General features: G+C 40.8%; 1 protein-coding gene across 8 annotated transcripts in view; it reads left to right on the forward strand.

Annotated features, from left to right (window-relative positions):
* The window catches only part of ACOT7 (acyl-CoA thioesterase 7), a 142419-nt gene that overhangs the window by 29264 nt on the left and 92098 nt on the right, over window positions 1-21057 (forward strand). For all 8 annotated transcript variants that reach the window (XM_029579041.1, XM_029579043.1, XM_029579044.1 and 5 more), the window contains exon 4: window positions 20040-20131. In XM_029579041.1, coding sequence (XP_029434901.1) covers window positions 20040-20131 — 92 coding nt within the window. The remainder of the gene's footprint in view (window positions 1-20039; window positions 20132-21057) is intronic.

Here is a 21057-nt window from a genome sequence, read left to right on the forward strand (position 1 = left end):
CTACAAAACCCTCCTAATCAATTCAATTACAAAAAGGCCTTAAGCTCTTTTTAGGAAAGCCGTATCAGCTTGTTGGTTTTCATCTAGTTATTACTCATCATGAGCATTAAAATATATTATTGCTGTAATAAAAATTAGAAAGAGCTGATAAAGTATCCGGTATAACCTTGATCATCCTGTGTGCGATGCACCTTGGAGGGCAGTGTTTTTGTGGTCTCAGCACATTTCCTGATAGACAAGGCTTGATTGCAGACCTAGTATGAATAATTTAAGTTCAGTAAGAGCATGTCCTGGAAGAAAGTTAAGAATACACTGCTATAGGAAGGTGGATTTTGTGTTCTTGGCCCTAGTCAGGATGTTGAGATTTTTCCTACAATGAAAAAATTTTAATTAAACAACTTACGTCTTTACCCTACTTTCAACCTTTGGACACACAGAGTAGCATTTATTTATTTATTTTCGGAGGGGAGAATTTTGTTCCTTCTAGTAATATTGAAAGTCTTTAAACTTCCATACGAAAAAAAGGCATTGAAGACTCAGTTCACATGCCTGTAATAATAGAAATGAAGAGGGCAGAATGTAGCCTGGAAAGGCCAGGGGGGGGGGGGGGGTGGAGAGCCGCCGTGTGACGATGGTCATAGACTGTCTGCTTCTGCCTACTTGGTTCTCCCCAGTGCAGCTAGCCACTTTTGAGACCCTGGGCTCTTCAGGGAGAGACTACATTAAGCCTCTAATGTTCCTGCTGGCTCCCTTCCCATTGATAGCCTTGGGGTCTCCCCCCCCCTCCCCCCGATGACATCACCAGAACAGGGGGAGTGAAGAGCCGGTGTGTGACTCCGGAGGTGCCCACACTCTGTCGCGCGTATGAAGGAGCTGCTTTGTGCACTCCCTTGTGTGCGCCGAGTGCTGACAAGTCTGCTGTGATGGTTGATAATGATCTTAAACCTTCTACTTTGTAATTCAATCTATTAGGGGTCAAGGAAGGTATGGTGATATTTCTTAATTTAAAATTCATAAAAATTTGCGTCGGCCATCTTGTCTTAAACAAATTCCTCCGAAACCACTAGTCCCTAAATTGTTGTCTACTGAGGTTTTGTTGTGTTTAATCAATGCTCAATCAATCAAGAGCAAGTACCAACTTATAAATGACTTCATTCATGAAGGACAATCAGATTTCTATTGATTTACTGAATCTTGGTTGTTGGATTCCAATTATATTGTTCTAAATTAAATTTGTCCCCCAGGTTACTCTTTTGTTTCACAACCTCAACAAAGGAGAAAGGGCGGAGGTTTACTTATCATTTACAAAAGCAAGTGGAGTATTAAAATCAAGCATCTCAATGGTAATTCCTCTCTTGAAATGTTGGCTATTTCTTTAAGTCATTTCTTCATTTGTTTGGTTTACTCTCTTCCCAAGCTTTTAAAAACTGATTTATCCCCTTTCTTGGAGCAATTAATGCTCTCTAAATTTTATTTGAACAATATGATCATACTTGGAGATTTTAATTTACATGTTAATGTTGTTCCAATCCCTACATTGTGTGCCTTGTTTCTAGATATTCTATCTTCTCTTGGCTGGCATCAAATAATTCAAGTCCCTACACATAGGCTGGGTCATATGATAGATCTTGTGTTTGTTAACGAATCTCTTCAGCATCACTGTTCTCACTCTCTGAATGTTTCTCACATACCTTAGTCTGACCATTTTGTAATTATGTTTCATTTGCAGATTTCTCAATCAAACTCTCAAACATCTCAGACAGTTTCCAGATTACCCCTTCGTAGTAGCATTGATCACATACTTTTTTTTTCTTCTATGATTACACCATTGCTTTCCAACATTTCTTATGTCAATATCTCAGACACCCTGTCACAATGGGATTTCACATTAGAAACTATTCTCAATGAAATAGCTCCCTTAAAAATTTTTAGTACCAAAAAATCTAAGCCTCCACCATGGCTTAATTTGTCCATTAAAAACGCTCGTCAAACTCTTAAGGAAATCAGAATGCAACTGGTGAAAGCATCCTTCCTGTGAGCATGCTAGTCACTTTCGTTCTCTTCTTTTCTAAAAATCCATCAATTGCTAACTACTGATGCCAAAAAAGAGCACTATTCTCAGCAAATGTCCTTCCTTCTCTACTGTTCTAAACTGGCATGTGAATCCTTCTCCCCAAACGTCATCGGTTTGGGAAACATTTTACTTTGTCTTCCACTGAAGTCAACGAATTTATAGCTAACTCTAATGATATGATGTGCCCTTCAAGCAATTGCTCTACATCTCTGTTTAAGTTTGTTAGGAAAACATTGTCTGCCACATTCTCTTTTCTCATTAATTTATCCTTAATTGAGGGTGTTATTCTGACATGTTTAAAGAAAACTGTGGGTTGTCCACTTCTTAAGAAGAACAACTTAGATTGAGCTGACCCCAACAATTATAGACCTATATCTTTACCTTTCTTTTTAAAGCTTCTCGAGACCACTGTCCTTAGTCAATTAACTGATCATTTTGAAAAATTTGACCTACTTGACCCTCACCAATATGGTTTCAGGCGTGCCATGAGCACACAACTTCTGTTACTTTCCCTGACCGATACATTGAGGAGAAGAATTGACAATGGCCAACAATTTTTATTATTTCTCTTGGTATCTCATCTGTGTTTGACACCATTGATCATGACGTTCTTCTTTTTCGACTACAAGAATGTGGCCTATCAGGCAAAGTGTTAGACTGGTTTTGCTCATATCTCTCTAACCACTTTCAGCACATCAAATTAAAAAATGAAGTCTCATCTATCTCGCACATTAAAACTGGTGTTCCCCAAGAGTCTGCACTGTCCTCTGTCCTGTTTAGTATTTATCTCGCTCCTGTTTGTAGAATTCTGTCTAACTTGACAGTTTGCTACAAAGTATATGCAGACGATATACAATTTGTTCTGCGTATGCGCTCTTTCTTGGCAGGACACCATTGCACATCTCAATATTTGCTTCTCCTTCATTAAAGAATGGCTAAAACATAATAGGCTTTCACTAAACATGTCCAAGACTGAATTTCTTGCTATCTGTAGCCCATATTCGACCTTCACTAAAAATTCTATCCTGCTTGAAAATTCTAAATTCCCAATCAAAAGCCAAATTAAAAGTCTTAATGTGACCCTGGACAGCACTCTCTCCTTTTGCCCTCAGGTTAAACAAGTCATTAGACAAGGATTTTTTAGACTACATGTTGTTGCTGGCCTCAAAAAAATTATTACACGCTCCTGAATTCCGTACCGTGTTGCAAGCCTCAATATTCCTCATCATTGATTATTGCAACAGTTTATATGCTGGCTTATCGCGTTCCACATTCCGACCATTGCTGCTCCTGCTTAATTCCTCGGGGTGCTTAATTGCAGGATTAAAGCGTTTTGACCATATCACTCCAATACTGATAGAGTTACACTGGCTTCCTAATGGCAAAAGAATTCAATATAAAATCTGCATGACAAATTTTAAATTAATTGACTAGAGCTGTCCATGGGCCAATGCCATCTTAAAATTTTATCAACCATCCAGAACTTTACGTTCCTCTCAGCCTGGGCTGTTAGATGTTCCATCTCCTCAAGTCGCATGACTGCACATTACTTGTGAGTGTTCTTTTTCAGTTGCCGGTCCTGCCCATTGGAACGTTTTCCCAATGGAGCTTTGTCAGTGTGACTCGGTAAAGAATTTCAGAAAATGTCTTAAGCGTTTTTTGTTTAAATTAGTTTATTTTTAAGTATGTTTTGATTTTACTTACCTGTTTTTAATTTTTATTATCTTTATTGTGTATGTTTTATCATATGTTTTACTTTACTTTTATTATGATGTTTTAATTTTTTATTTGTGTACATTATTATGTTTTATTATTGAATTTTATGTTTGTATCCTTGTACATCGCCTAGACCTTTTTTAGTGCTAGGCGATCCATAAATCTTAATACATGTAAATATAAGCTTGGTATTATTGTTTTGGATCTGACTACCCACTTTTCCAAACCTGCGCTCAGGAGAGGGCTTCCAGTCTAAGACTGTACCTGAGGCAATAGAGGATGAAGTAACTGGCCTGAGGTTACAAGGAGCATCAGTGGAAGAAGCATGATTTGAATCCTGAATTTTCTGGTTCTCAGCCTGCTGCTTTAACCAGTAGGCCACGCCTTGGCTGCCATTTTTTAGTTTCCTCGCTTGCCCTTTTCCTTTGGACATGCCAGTTTGATTCTCAGCAAAGGATTCCTCCTTGCCTGTGCTTTCCTGTGCCAAATTCTGGGTGTCTGTGATGTCTGAAATAGAGACATATTCTATATAGTGCAATATTAGAAGAAAGGAAGGAAGTGGAAGAGGAGAGATTCTTTGGGTGTACCTCTAGTCATGCTCACCTCACAGACAGATCACATAAAGAAGTTTAACTGATTAATTGTTCATTTAACCTGTTTTAGCATCAGTAGAGGATACCCAGGTCTGAGGGTTTTAAAAACCTTATGCATTTAAACTAAGCTTACAGGCATGTTCATCAACTTTAAAAGCAATGCCATTTTAAATTGTCCTAATCTTAGATTCTTAAATTTGTGTTTTATAGTGGAGGAGGTAAACTGTCACGGTGCTACTTATGTGGCTGTAACAGTTCTCAGAGGGATTTCATAGTGCTTAATTTTGGAGGGGTATATTGTGATGGCTTGCCTTGCTTTATCTGCTTGGACAGCTGGTAGTTCAATTTGCATCATTTATGATACCTTCTTTATATGGGCATTTCTATTTTAAGCACCTTGTAAAACAGCATGCATATCAAAGGCAGTACTGCATAACTAATTGGGCTCTTGTGTTATCTCATAGTATTAAATGTGAATTTTCCTTTGCATTAATCCCCGTCTCTCCTGCAAACTCGCCAAACCCATATGGACACAATGAGGGCAGTTTTCGAACTGTCCGCATCTGGATGAAAGCTGCATGTACTTTTTTTTTTTTTTTTTTTAAATCAGTGGGCTTTGTACCAATTTTCAAACTGGAAGCTTGCATGTACTTTGGAGTTGAAAGATGCCACGGGTAGAAAGCATGCGTGACCACTTGTACCTGCTTTATCTGTGAGCAGATTTTTTGTTGGAAAAGGATGTGCAATGATTTGAAACTGCCACCTCCTTTTCCTTTCCCCGACATGAAACATGCCCCCAGGAACGCCTCCGGTGAGTGTGGATAAAAGTGTGAAAGCCTGCGTAAAAACTGGCCCCCTCCACCCTCCTAGTGAATAATACATGGCGCTGTATCCTTTGACGGCAGCAGCTCCAGCCCAGCATCCCTCCCTCCGGGACGGTTCACTTCCCTCCGCTCGGCATCCCCCGCTCCTCCCTCCCTGCCCAGTAGCATCACCGTCTTTCTGGCCCTCCTCCCTGGCCAGCAACACCCCCCTTATCTCTCTCACCCCTGCCCTGATTGGAAATCATATATTTGGACTCCCATTCTGCCTTACTTGCTCTGATTTTATCGTCTTTTCTTTTGCAAGCCAGTTTAATTTCTGTGGATGTGCTGCAATAGCAGTGATGCCATGTCGAATCTAGGTGCACACTAAGCTTGAAGTACCTTTAATGGCACAATAATGCAAATTATTTTTCATTTTAACTGAATTGCTAAAGAGGTCATTTGCAGGTTGAACTTAATGTTGTCTGTTGTGCATTTTAACACTACACATTATACATGATAGCTAATATGTATTCATGTTATTCTGTTTCCTATCTGTCCCGTCCACCCCCCCACCCTGTTAATGTCTCACCACACTAGAAATGCATGGACCTACCAGTTTTTCAAGTATAAAGAATCTAGATCAGTGGAATATGTATAATTTAATGCTGAACATTTTGAAAAGATATTTTTCTGCTATGGTATATTCTGCGGTTTGGTTATGCAGTCGTCTTTTTCTCTTTGCTGCAGTGAAAAACTGCAGTCCACAGTTTCCTGCTGCTAAATTCTATCAAGGTTCCCTACAGTGGGGCTACCATGGTACAAGGACATTCAGAAGTATTGCTTGCTGTGTTCTCTCACACCAGACAAGATGAGAACCCCTCACTGCGTTCCTCCGCTGCTCGGGGATTAGAGTTTGATACATTCATTAGCATTAGCTCTTTTTAGCCACAGCTTTTGGATATTGGAGCGGAATTGTCCCTCAAATTTCCACATAAGTCTGCAGTCAAGTTTGAGGGTAATAAAAGGTTTTTCTTTGATCCCGAACATTTAAGAGGTTTTCTACGGGATAAAGCTTCTGGAAAGGATCATGCCAAGTAACCCTGGGGAAGGGGGGGAGGGGGCACTGGTATTCATCCTATAGAGGCTTTGGGGGTAATTCCTAAAACCAATGTGCATGCTTAAAACTGGATTTTACATGTGTAAGTGGGCTTTTGAAAATTGCTACAAAAATGTTACATTTACATGCATAACGCCTTTGAAAATTTCCTCCCCTGTGTATTTAGAACTTGAGTTTGTTAGATGTAAATATGGACAGCTACGCTGTCCAGTAAGCTCCCCCTTTTTGGACTTTATCAAGCTTTGGAGATATATTTTTCTCTTAAAGTTGTTTTAATTTTCTCAGCCATGTATGCAAAATGATTTTTCCTTAAATACTTTTTAGTGTTATCTACTAATATTTGAAAATCATTTAAAAAAAAGAAAACAAAGAACAGGACTAATTGGTCAGTTTTCCCATTGGAGAGTGGTAAATAGTGGATTGCCCTAGGCATGTCCCTCAAATTCTTCATCAATGATCTGGAAAAGGGAGCGATGAATCTGGTGATCAGACCAGCAGATGACACACAATTATTCGAAGCACCAGCAGATTGTGAGGAATTGCAGAAGTTCCTTGCAAGACTGGGGAACTGGGCATCTAAATGGAAGATGAAATTTAATGTGGACAAGTGCAGAGTGATGCATGTAGGGAAAATTAATCCTAACTGCAGGTACACAGTGCTGGCTTCCACATTAGGAGTCACCACTCAGGAATAGTAGTGTAGCTGGGTTTAAACAAAAGGTTGGACAAGTTCCTGGAGGACAGATCCATTAGCAGTTTTCTACTCAGATAGAAATGGAAATCAACATTTCTTGCTGCTAGGAGTGAGCCATCTGAAATAGATCTTTCCATTAGGACTGGCTGCTGACAAGAGACAGGATACTGGTTTGACCCAACATGGCACTTCTCAGGTTCTTAAGAAAAGTGAACTGAGACAATGGTAAAAGCTTGAATAAATAATAAAATGATACAAAATTGTAAGTAAAAAAAAAAAAAAAGCATTTTTAGCAGTTGACCTACATTTAAATAAACAAGTGTGACCTTTGAGTATGATGTGTTATGTTTGCCAGCTCGTGGGGACAGCCCATGAGCCGGCTCACTCTCCTGACACTGCCAAATCAGCTCACCGTACCGTTTCGCTCAGCCAAGAACACCGTTGCTCCATGTGGCGAGGGATGTCACCAACGCATGCTGGACCCAGCACCCAAGGCGCCCACAAGGCCTCCTTTTAAAGGGCCCAGGGTGGGAATTTAGCCGCGGTGCCCCTGGATGATGTCAGCTGCTTCAACCCATATAAGGCCCTTCTCCCTGACAGACACCACCTCAACAACAGGTCGACTCTGCCTAGAGTGTTAGTTGCTGTTTTCCAGGTCTTCAGCCTTGCCTTGCCTTCATCTTCAGCCTCGTCTAGCCTTCCATGTCTTCAGCCTTGCCTTGCCTTCATCTTCAGCCTCGTCTAGCCTTCCGTGTCTTCAGCCTTGCCTTGCTTTGTTTTCAGTCTTGTCTAGCCTTCCGTGTCTTCAGCCTTGCCTTTGCTTTGTTTTCAGTCTTGTCCAGCCTTCCGTGTCTTCAGCCTTGCCTTTGCTTTGTTTTCAGTCTTGTCCAGCCTTCCGTGTCTTCAGCCTTGCCTTGCTTGGCCCCCTTAGATTGACCTCCGCTGCTGACCATAACCTGTGACCTGACTCTTCTTGTCTGCTGCCTGCCTTGATCACAGCCTGAGTATGGAACCTCTCTTAGTCTTCACCAGAGACAGTCACCTGCCTGGAACCCGAAGGCTCAACCCAGGGGGAAAGGGGCTGTTGTAGGCGAAGCTCCAGCTCAGTCTCTGCATCGTCTTCCGCCAGTTGGCAGTGAGGACCTACTGGACCCTCCCAATAGCTGGTGCCAACTTCACTCCAATGCAAGGGTCCACAGTTCTAATATGATGAGAGAAGTAGGTTGTAGTAGTATTGTTGTAATGCAATACAATAATTTGGCAATGTTTATTCTAAACTAGTAGAAGTAATGATGTTAAGAGAACTAGGTAAAAGAGAATAAGAACTATTGCATGGATCAGCAGAGAAATGCTATAAACGTCTTAAAGAATGAAGATTAATTCGGAAAGGATATGCAAAAAACAAAATCTCCTAAGAAAATCCCTGATCCTTGCAGTCTGTAAAGGCAGACAATTATTTCTGTGAAACCTATATCCATAAACCTATATCCATAAACTAAAGAAAAGAGGTCGTCAAGACCAGATGCTTCCTTGTGATGGAGATGTGCAAGTCTGTTTTATCTGTCCAAAGGTAATAATTCTCAGAGGATTTATGGAAAACGACAAAATACAATTTACATTTATTGGCCCAACAGTGAGCACTGTTGTATGTTAGTAAAGTGTTTTCTCCATCAGATATTCTTCAGGGTAAGAAACAGAATGAAGAGAATGCCATTAGCCACCTGAAGCCCCAGGAACTAATAAGCCGATTTTAAACCTTTTAAGGTAAGGGGATACGTGCACTGTGCAGGCAAAAAATGTTTGAATTAATGGAGAATGATCTGCAAACAGTACAACCACCAAATGTGCTTACAAATGGAAACCAGAAACAATCAAAATATATGTTCTTGTGACACAAGGGTGGTGCTAAGAAAGAAGTGATTGATGGTAGTCTGAGTAAAGCTCAGCATACTTGGAATATTTTTCACCTCCCGGTATCTCACTGATAGGAGAGGGTGGATTTAGTGAGAAATAGTGCCCTCTTTGGGTAAGAAGAGCTCGGCCTGGCCTTCCACCAGTGGATTGTTGGGGTGAGGGAGTGGAGCTCTGCCTTTGTCCACGGCGTGGCCTTCAAGAATCAGACTGATCTTCAGAGCTCACCGACTCCAGATGAAAAAGTCTTGTAAAAGCAGCTGAAATGACTCTCGTCCTTCCCCCTGTGCCTCCACTGAAGCATGGGGAAGAAGAAACGCAGCTGTACAGTAATATTTCTTGTCATGTATTTGATATTTGGTGTAAGGGGTTTCTTTTGTAAAATAATTTATACATCTCTCCCTCTTTTGGGTTCTAATTAAACCAGATGAATCTTACTTTCTCTTTAGTTTATCGAAAACCTTTTTCTTCTTTTGTTAAATTTCTTGCCACTGTTGGTGCTGCTCTGGTTCTCTCCCTGTGCCATGGGGCATGCCTGCCCTCCCTCTCATTTGAGGATCTCCCTTGCCCCCCCCAGTGCAGATGAGCGCCAGTAATATAGCCATGCCTACAGCTCCCCCACAAAATTTCATTTTCTAGGCAAAACTCTGTTATGAATTAACACTTAACCTTCTTTGTTTCAAGGATATATTACGAAATTGTATTTATACGTCACTTTTTGACACCTTCTGAATAGAATTATTGTCATCTTATTCCGTTTTTTGTGAAACGGCTGTTCTATAGATAAGCAATTTTTTTTTTTATAGTACATCAGGACTAAAAGAAAAATTAACTTGCATGATAAGAAACTGCATGCTGAATTTCAGTGCAGTTTTAATGCTCAGCTAATTTTTCAGACATATCAGAAAAAGGAGAAAGGTCTGAAGTGGTATAGTGAAATTGAAAGGTAACAAAAATCAATGTGTGGAGAGAGACAAAGAAATGGCCGAAATATTAAACAAATAGTTCAGTTCAGTGTTCACCAAAGAAGACCCTGGAGAAGGACCGTTGCTAGTTAGCAAGACAGTGGATGGGGGTGGAGTAGGCGATACACTCTCTTCTGTAAATGGAGTATGGGAAGAGCTAGGAAAACTGAAAGTGGACAAAGCCATGGGCCGGATGAGATACACCCCAGGATACTGAGAGAGCTCAGAGATGTGCTGGCAGGTCCTGTTCAATAGATCCCTGGTAACGGGAATGGTGCCACAAGATTGAAAAGAGCGGTAATGGTCCTGCTTGACAAGAGTGGGAGCAGAGAGGAGGCTGAACTACAGGCTGGTTAGCCTCACCTCGGTGGTGGGAAAATTAATGAAGGAAAGGATAGTGAACTATCTACAATCCAGTGGGTTGCTTGACCCGAGGCAGCATGGACTCACCAGGGGACAATCAGACAAATCTGATTGATTTTTTTTTTTTGATTGGGTGATGAGAATTGGATCAGAGAATAATGCTAGATGTGGTTTACTTGGATTTTAGTAAAGCTTTTGATACGGTCCCACATAGGAGACTCGTGAACAAAATGAGAAGCTTGGGAGTGGGTGCTGAGGTAGTAGCGTGGATTGCAAACTAGTTGACTGTCAGGAAACAGTGTGTAATGGTAAATGGAACCTACTCTGAAGAAAGAACGGTGTTAAGTGGAGCGCCACAAGGATTGGTTTTAGGACCGGTTCTGTTCAATATCTTTGTGAGCGACCTGGCGGAAGGGATAGAAGGTAAAGTTTGTCTATTTGCGGATGATACTAAGATCTGCAACAGAGTGGGCATGCCTGAAGGAGTAGAGAGAATGAAAAATGATTTAAGAAAACTTGAAGAGTGGTCAAATATTTGGTAGCTGGGATTCAATGCCAAGAAGTGCAGAGTCATGTATCTGGGGTGCGGCAATCCAAAAGAGTTGCATGTGATGGGGGGTGAAAGACTAATGTGCACGGAGTGGGAGAGGGACCTTGGTATGACAGCGTCTGGTGATCTGAAGATGGCGAATCAATGTGACAAGGAGATAGCTAAAGCCAGAAGAATGCTGGGCTGCACAGAGAGAGGAATAACCAGTAAGAAAATGGAGGTGGTGATGCCCTTGTACAGGTCCTTGGTGAGGCCTCACCTGGAGTATTTTGTTCAGTTCCGGAACCTGTATCTTAAAAAGGATAAAGACAGGATAGAGATGGTCCAAAGAAGAGCAACCAAAATGGTGAGGATTCAGCATTGGAAGGCTTATGAGGAGAGGAGAGGCTAAAGGATCTCAATATGTATACCCTGGAGGAGAAGAGGTGTGCAGGGAAGATATGATATAGACCTTCAGATACCTTAAAAGTTTTAATGATGCACAATCAACGACAAACCTTTTCATCTGGAAAGAAATCAGTAGAACTAGGGGTCATGAAATGAAACTCCAGGGTAGACACAGTGCAGCAGATACTGGCATGGGCTTGCTGGGAAGACTGAGTGAATCATTTGGTCCTTTTCTGCTGCCATTTCTATGTTTCTTAATTACATCAGTCCCAGAATTTGTGCAAAGTACCAGTGGGCTTTGCACTTGGATAAGCAGCTACCCACATTTTGTAAATGCAGTTAAGGGAGAACTGCCCCTGCAAGCAGCAGTGTGTGTAAGAAGATTGTGAAATAACATTGTATCCTAATCATTTTACTAAAAAATTGCCTCTTTCAATTGAACAGTGTTGCATAATTTAGTGTATCTTGTTGACTAGGTCTCAAACGAGTAGGTCCACTTGGTTGCTTCGATAACTAGTGTATTTTTAGTTGGATTTAACAGTAAACCTTCTTCACGAAAGGTCACATTGATTTTTTTTAGTTTAAAAGTGCTGCAGAAGTATTTTCTATGTTTGCGTGTGTTTGAAAGGAATGGTGTGGCTTCCAACCGTATCTGAAGTGTGTCAGTGACAGAGTAGTAACGTAGAGCACTGGTAGAATCTGATCTCCTGAGTCAGCTCAGTGTGGCACTGAGGGACATTTTATTTACTGGTACTGCTTCATTTGAGTGAGTTATAGCAAAGATCAGATTTTTCCCTGCCTCATCACCAACATAATGAGCTTCCTTTTCTGTGAAACAGGCAGACTGGGATTAGTGAGTTTACTTTCTTTCCCCCCCCCCCCCCCCAAACACTGTCTTAATTCTGCGAATGCAGAATCCGTTTTACTAGGGCTTTATGCCATGTTAAAATGGGGCCCAAAAGGCTCATGTATCTTCTGTAAATGCCATTTGGTCTTAACCCTGCAGTATGTGGAGTCTCCTGACTTGCAAAATCCATTAGCACTTGTCGTAGACACTCAAAAGCTGCAAGCTTCAAGATGGGTTTTTAAAGAACTCACGCATGTTCTTTTCTAAATATGCTTCTGTTGTCTTAAAAATCCATATGGTTGTAAAATCATTATATAATCTTGTAACTTTCGAAGTAAGAGTAAAATAGCACCACTCATTCCTGACCTCTCCAAAATGAAAAAAAAAAAAATCACACACCAATGTTGTCATTTTATCGGTTTACTAAATGGAAACGGATGCAAAGAAGGCAAGATATTTCAGTTATGCAGCACTATAAAGCCAGTATAAGAGAAGAGCAATGACTGCAAAAGAATGTAATCAAAGGTATTTGACTGCTTTCGGACCAGTTTTAATAGTGTGCTTACATTTTATGCCTCTGGCGAAAATTCCTAGTATACAGGGCCCTGTGCTTGCAGAATACACAAAGGCACGAACAGACAAATCGACTGATACATACATTGATCATTTTGTTAAAAAACAAAGCAAAAAAACCCCAGTTAAAATGTTTTGATGTTTTGACTTTCTATGACTTTCACGTGGTTAAGGTCAAAGGAGCTAACTGGGCAATTTTGAAATGTCGTGGACAACTTATGCAGCAAATGCACGCGCAAGTTACATCAGTTTTCCAAGAGAGAGTACGAGGGTACGTTCACTTTGAAAATTATCCCAATGAAAATACTACATAAGTTATCCCTCTTATCCGGAGCATGTGCGTTTCCCATGCAACCTAATATGCATACTTTAAAAAAAACCCATCAGAACGTATGCAGATAAGCGAAAACTCCAGCCTCACCCCACTGCCGCCCCCAGGAATGCCTCCAAACTCTCCTGGGTAAACTTAAATGCAGACAAGACTTACTCACATCAGGCAGGCAATTTTATAAAACCTCATTTCTGCGCCTAAAATCCCCTTAAAGAGGGGATATCAAGAAGTCATTTTATTTATAGAGTGGAAGATTTTCACAGTAATCAAGTCGAGTACCAGGCCAGATTGCCCTGGGTGAAAATTGTGCCCTTCACTGCACTAAAAGTACCCGTGGACTTAAGTGCATGCAGACATTTTTGACTGTCAAAAGTATGTGGTTGGTTTTGACCTCAACTTGCCGCCTGCCCGCCCGCACAAACAACAGATGGAAACTGCTCTCAGGTCATTCAGCAGCTTGGGGGTGCTGAAGTTCTCCCCCATAGTCCTTTCCATGAAGTGCCCTGCAGTCACTGGACAGCACAGTTCAGACAGGGCAGAGTCCAACGTTACAAGGAGCAGTTAGAAGAAACCAGATGCCACACTCGAAAGGATGAGTGAGTCTGGGAGAAGGAATCTGAGGAATAGGTGGGCTCTTGAGCAGTCCTGTGAAAGATTTACGGGACATTGCAGAGAAAACCGGTTCCAGAGCACGAATGTCGTGGAGGAGGAAACCCAGTACTGGGAAGAAGAGAAGGGATCGAGGAGAAGAGTTAGGATGCAGGAAAACGACCAACGGTGAAAAAGATTCAAACTTTAAATTCAGTGCAGGATGGAATTGAGGAAGGGGAATAGTTATAGCAGCAGCGGCGATGGAAGGAGGAAAGCTGTAGATCTGAAAGATAAAAGGTATCAGAGCTATGCCAACAGAATATTGTATTTTGAACCAGGATTCCAGTAGCAAAGAAAGAAATTGAATAGTATGAAAAAATATCAGGAGAGGTCCGAGTCAAATTATTACAAGCTTACGAATAAATGAGAGTTCAGCGACAGGTCTGTAGTTTATTAATTAATGTAAATGTCTTTAAACTATGTTTTCCTAGAATAAACAACTGGGAGGACTGTTGAGCCAGCGAAAATAATATTTGATCTCTCAGATTAGGTTTAAAATTTCCATTTTGAACCTGGAGCTTGTTGTTCATTTGAAATAAAAGTGTTTTATATTTAGGTTTGGCTAGCACTGCACATACATCTTCCCATCTTAAATGGAAATATCTATTTTTGTTCTGCTGTACATGGGGGAGAGATTGATTTGCCTTGGCATGACTTCTGGTTTTTTGTTTTTTTTGTTTGTTTTTTAGGGAGGGGAGTGAGGGTTGCAATGGCTTTGTTTGGGCTTGGTGACCTTTATCAGAGCTGGTTTTGACTGGACCAGCAAAACCCATGAAGTTTAAATAAATACTGTAAATAGTGGTTACTTCTGCTTGATTTTCTGTCCACTACATCCATGTTTTCTGAACATTATTTGTGAATCCTTTGCCTGTTTTGTTGTGACTGGCAGATAGTTTCATTTTTGGAAATATTTATGCATAAAACAAATCTGTCATCTGTCTGCTGAAGGGATTTTGATTCCTTGAAAGTTCCACATTTAGAAAAATGGTTGCATTAGCACAAGCTGCAGACTTGGGACAATTCAACCATGTAACCATTTTTCTGAACCCATTACCCTATGCCCAATATATATACACGTGCGTGTACTTTTTCTTGAAAATTCATAAGAGTAGAAGAAATTAATTCATTCCTTGCTTTTTTGCTACCCGGAAATCTTGCTAATGAGATTCCTCCTGCCTCGTCTTTTCCCACAACCACTGGATTCTGGGTTTCGGTCCTGCTAGAATCCTCAGAAATATGCAGTGCTAATTGCTTACAGAAATAGATTTGAAGGTAGCACGTGGTCAACACTTGAGGCACCTTTCGAAGCCTGCGGATCAGGCTGTCTGTCATTGGTATGTTTTATCGCTGGCTCCTTTGTTTTGCGGGGTATTCTTGTGATTTCCCGACCTCTGTGGTGGAGCACGTTTTATCTGTCGTTTCATGGCATCTCCATTACAAAACCGACGTGTCCTTCTAATGCTTTTTTTTTTTTTTCTGTTCATGCTGGTCGGGTCTTTGGTATGAACAAACCTCTTTTGAATAAACAGATTTATCAGTTAAAAGAGGTCCCATATTTCTTTGGTGATGGTTGGTAAGATTTTTTTTGGAGACAGTATTTTGGTTTTGACACAAACATTGGTTACAAGTAAATAGCACGTGACTGCTTTTTAGAACAGCAAGTTTCACAATTTTAAGTTCTAGTCAAGGAAGTTTAGTTTTTATCCCTACTTTTCAAGGAGGGGTGGGTAAAGTATGACTTGGGGCTCATTTCTCCTCAATCCTTTACTTTGGAATAAGCTCCCAGGAACACCTGTACAAGAGTCAACTGTGTTCTCATTCAGAAAACATATTAAAATGTACCTCTTTTCCAGAACTTTGCAATAGAATTGGCAGTCTGGCGATATTGAATGTTCAGAGGCGGAGATGCGTTTAGAAAAGCTTTGTTTGGGAGGTAGATTCTCGACTAAATTTAATTTGCTTGTTTTACTGTATATCAATTTTTTTTTTTTTTTTAATGTTGTACACAGCTTTAAATGACCTTATGAAGACTGGGGAAGCAGTGTATAAATATTAAATGACCAAAAAATAAACTGTGTACTAGTTAGAGAGCTAACATAACACCCAGAAACGCCAAACCGATTATAAACCAAATTTTTGTAAGACCCTCTATTCACGAGAGGACATGTTATGTGTTCAACTCGTTTCTCATAGGGGTCACTATTACTTTTAATCATTCAAAAAAATCATTCAAAAACATGGCCATGTCGGGTTACCTGGGACCTTTTCAGTGCGGATAAGTATCCGCTGCATTTTGATTATCAAAATTTGGTTGAGTAACTTTTTAAAAAATTTTTTTTGAAAAAGATAACAAAAATTGATTTTTTTGAATGATTAAAAGTAATAGTGACCCCTATGAGAAACGAGTTGAACACATAACATGTCCTCTCGTGAATAGAGGGTCTTACAAAAATTTGGTTTATAATCGGTTTGGCGTTTCTGGGTGTTATGTTAGCTCTCTAACTAGTACACAGTTTATTTTTTGGTTGTTGACATTGATGTGGACTAGAATACACCAGTTGGTGTGAGTGGGTTTTGTTGTGTGATAAATATTAAATGAAACAAGCATTAGTAATGCTTCCTGAAAACCAGTAGACCGTTTGAAGAGAGGGGAAGGTACTGTGACTGTAAAGGACTTTATTCTCGCCTCAAGAGTCTATCAAAGATACGAATTCAGGTTTAGCGTGCCCTACACTCTTCCTGGAGTTCTGATCTATACAAATATTATTCCTTGCAGCTTGCATTAGAATTCAAGCTGTTTATTCTGGCAATAAATGGAGGCTTCTGAGATGCATGTCAATCATCGTTGACTGTCCCCTAAAACCTTGATTTTTGTCCTTGGGAAAACTGTCTTCCTCCCTTTAAACTATTAAGCCATTTCCATGTACTTGTAATAAGGGCTAAATGCCATCACCTGCCAGAGGATCATTGACTAACTTTTATCTCTCCTTGCAAAGTTTCTTCTTGTAGCTGTCATGCTGAAAATGCTATTAAGAATATATCTGGTATCCATGCCCAGGATCTGATATTTTTCTTAAACCAGCCATGGTGAGATTGTCAAACCCTTGTCCAGTAAGCTAGAGAAAGTATAACAATCTCCATTTTTACAAGAACGATCAATTATTACTTGCTAAAACAAACAAAAAAAAAGTTATATTTTATATAGATCTAGTAATCTATTTATGATTCCTTAAAGGGGTATAAAGCATCCACTGCTAAGTGGATTATTTTTAAGGAGGTGTGCAAAATGGAGAAATAACTAGGTTCTTAGTTCCTCTTCTGAGTGTGCTCAGCATTTAAAGGCTTTGGAAAAAGAGTAAACTACTGAAAAGGGAGAAAGCTGCATGCTGCAGGGGAGTGGTATACATAGTGATACTGCTGCATTCGAGTGGCTGCTTCGGTCTTGGAGAAAAACTGGAGCCTTTTAAAGGACATCCTTATGGGTCTCAGACCAGAAGAGGCCTGCGAGGTTCTGAAAGATTACCTCTCTTTTGTTAGCCCCTTAAAAGGTACCACAGCATTCAGTGACTCTGTTAGCGTTGTTAATAAGTAGATTTTCCTGTATATATCTTAATCTTGCTCAGATATTTGCGTTAGTATAAAACGGGTTACAGATTTCACAACATGGGGATAATTTTCAAAAGGATTTACGAGCATAAAAGTAGCATATATCGTAGCAATTTTCAAAAGCCCATCTGAGCACTTAAAGTGCACTGAGAGCCTGATTTTCAAAAGGATTTACACGCATAAAACTGGGTTTTACACTTGTAAATGCACTTTACTCTTTGAAAATTGCTATAATATATGCCACTGAATTGTCCATAGGATTTACCCACATAAGTGCAGCTTACTTGCGTAAATGGCTCTTTAAAATTGCTACAATAGTATGTTACATTTATGTGCGTAACTCCTTTGAAAATTACCTCCTAAGTGGCGGAGGGATTTGACAGAACAGTAGCACGTAAAGCTGCGGCAGTGTAAAACATGCATCTCTAACCATGTGAACTTGACCAAGACACTGACCTTCCCTGTGTTCTTTTTCGGACAAGAACCTTGTCACATTTCTTGTGTTGTGTATAACGGTTGCAATTGAACTACAAATATTTTTTACTCTGTGTTACATATACTTCTCCTGTAAGGGCATATTTTTAAAGTTAGTTAAGAAAAACAAAACTTCCAACAGGAATCACTATGGTAATGTGATTGCAAAGCAGTTTGATATTATTTGATAATTTTGTAATAGGGTCAACAAGTCCCTCAGTTCTTCCTAAATGGATCATTGTTGTATGCAGGATGACTAAGCCCATTAATAAACAATGCAAACAAAAAGGTTACAGATGTTCCATGTGATTATTTCTGATTATTAGCCTACCAAGATACTTCCAACAAGGAGCATTTCAGTCAAAAGAGTTGCTAATTAAATTATTTTCATGCAGTGTTGGGCATTTGCATAGAGAAATGTTGCAGGTACTCTCCACATTTGCCAGACCTACTTGTACTGCAATGTTTCATTGGAACCAAACAGGTAGGTTCCTATAATATAACAGAATTTCTGATACTATGAGCAAAATGGTGCACATCAGAAAAAACCTACAGTGTAATTACACGATGTTAGGTTCCATATTAGGAGTTGCCATCACCCAGGAAAAGGATCTGGTCCTCATTGTGGACAATACATTGAAATCCTTAGCTCAGTGTGCAGCAGCGGTCTGTAAAGCAGACAGAATGTTAGGAATTATTAGGAAGGGAATGGAGAATAAAATGGAGAATGTCATAATATCTGTGTATCACTCCATAGTGAGACCACATCTAGAATACTGTGTGCAGTTCTGATTGCCACATCTCCAAAAAGATACAGTTGAATTGGAAAATGTACAGAGAAGGACAACCAAAATGATAAAGAGGAAAGGCCAAAGAATTTCGGACTGTTCATCTTGGAAAGGAGACAGCTGAGGGGGGATATGATAGAAGTCTATAAAATCATGAGTGGAATAGAATGCTAAATGTGAATCGGTGATTTACTCTTTCAAAAAATGCAAAGACTAGGGAACACTCCATGAAGTTAGTAAGTAGCACATTTAAAACAAATTGGAGAAAATTCTTTTTCACACAGTGTACAATTAAGCTCTGGAATTTAATGCCGGAGAAGAATGTGGTAGCTAGCATAGCTGGGTTTAAAAAAGGTGTGGACAAGTTCCTGGAAGAGAAGTCCATAAACTGTTATTAACCAGGTAGCCTTGGGGAAAGCCACTGCTTATCCCTGAGTGTTAGCAGCATAGGATCACACCAGGTACTTGTGATGTGGATTGGCCATTGTTGGAAACAGGACACTGGGCTCGATGGACCCTCTGTCTCATCCAGTATGGCAATTCTTATGTTCTTTTGTAGTGAGGTTGTCATGTCAGTCCTTTTATACCTTCAATTCAAGGAAGAATTGCTACAGGAAAGGATGTTGATCTGTCGAGGATCATATTCAGAGCAATGAGAGGATTTTTCTTAGCAGACAGACCGTAGTCTTGGGAACAACTATCCATTCCTTACACAAGAAGCCAAACACAGGAGGAGCTGAGCTTCGCTCTATTCTTTGCATACCTGCTTTTGTCTCTTCCTTTTGTCCATGGTTTTGCTCCTGACCTTAGAATACCAAGAGAGCAGTAACGCATCCAATTAGTGTCTGGGAAAATAAGATAGCCTTATTTATATCTCTGCTCTACTCCTGCTTCTCCCCCCTTCTGTCTGAACTTATACCCGCTGTTTCCAAGTGTCGGGCCTTCTAGTGAAAATGCTTTTCCTACCTTTGACCATATTAATTCACAACTGCGAAAACATTGGTTTGAAACTTGCAATTCCTGCTACTGTTTATTTTTTTAATGATTGGAATCCGTGAGTACTGCACATAGCGGCTTTTGTTCACTAGTTTCTGCATTATGTCTTTTCCTGAACTGTGGATTGACGTTTAGAACTAAATAAACTTAAAATAATAAAAAAAATGCATGTTCAGCCAATTTCAGTTCTTATTTGTTGACTTTTGTTTCTGTGCATCCAACTGGATTAACATGGCAAGAGCTCGCTCATTTTAATGTGGTGACCGTAACTGTATTTCTTGCTTTCTGTGCCTGGCAGTTTTCCTCCTGCTCACTTGGAAACAGCCCCCTCTTTTATATCTTCTCCAAAGTTACTACTTGGTGGGGTGAGAGGTGGGGACACAATCATGGATCCTAAGTGTAACCGCTAGGTGTCGACATTGCACGATTATGAATCTCTCCCATCCCCAACAGGGGCCTGTGAACACTGCCTCCGCAGCGACCTCTGCTGACCTGGCACCCAGGTCCTCCTCTGGGAGACCACAGCTGTGTTTATTTTAGGGTCCCCTTTCTCTGTTTCTTTAACACGATGCTCTGTTTTGTTTTGTTTTTTTAAAGGTGGCAAGAAGTTGACTAACAGGGCAACTCTTTGGTATGTTCCTCTCTCACTGCAGAATGTGGATAAGATCCTTGAGGTTCCCCCATTTCAGGTAAACTTACCAGTTCTAACACTCTGTGTGCTAGTTAACCCTTATTTTGCATTTTTTTTAAAGACTTTTAACCCAGACATGGCATTTTAGTTGGCAGAACGTGCCATGCCCGTGGACGATTATTGATGTCAGAAGCTGCCTAGACACACAGTCGAGAGAAACCTTGTAGTTGAGGCCTTTTTATTTGGAGGTCAGCAGCAGTGCAACGCCTCAGGTCTCTGCTGCTAGTCCCCGTGCGTCGCACTATGGTGTCCCATGCAGTTCTGAGCATGGCAGCAGCGGGGGGGGGGGGAAGATGACGTTAGAAGCACCGCACTGCCACTGCCTTCTTAACCCCGAGCCGGGATGGGAGTGGGGGACAGGAGTGAGGAGGATGGGGGGGTGGGGGAAGGCAAGAGAGTGGATTGTAGGGATTCTGAAAAGGATTGGGGTCACGAGTGTGAATGAGGGGATCAGGAGGGGGGGGGTAAGAGAGTGAGGGGAGATCAGAGGGTGTTTGGTGGGGATGGATAGTGCTGGGGGGTGCGTGATAGAATCAGGGTTGGGGGCGAGCTGTGAGTGAGGGGATCAGTAGAGCAGTGGGAAGAGGATTGGAGTAGCTGTGGGTAGTAAATGAGGGGGGAGGGGCTGTGGGGTGTCAGAGAAGAATCGGTGATAGGAGGGTGGGTGTGAGTGAATCATCCCTCCCTTCTGTGATCCAGGATCCTCGCTTTCTGTGCCCACCTCCCTCATCTACCCCTCCTGCCTGAGATTCTTTCCTGCTTTCTCTCCAACCTTTCTCCCCAGCTTCCTTCCCATCTTCTCTGTCGTCCTCGTCCCGTCCCAGTACCATCACTCCCCCACACAAGAATCAAGTCAATTAACTGGACACAAAAACGTCAGAAAATGACTTAATTCTATTTTACTTTATAAAAATAAACATTAAT

This window comes from Rhinatrema bivittatum, chromosome 15 (assembly GCF_901001135.1).
Source record: "Rhinatrema bivittatum chromosome 15, aRhiBiv1.1, whole genome shotgun sequence".
Taxonomy (NCBI): Eukaryota; Metazoa; Chordata; class Amphibia; order Gymnophiona; family Rhinatrematidae; genus Rhinatrema; species Rhinatrema bivittatum.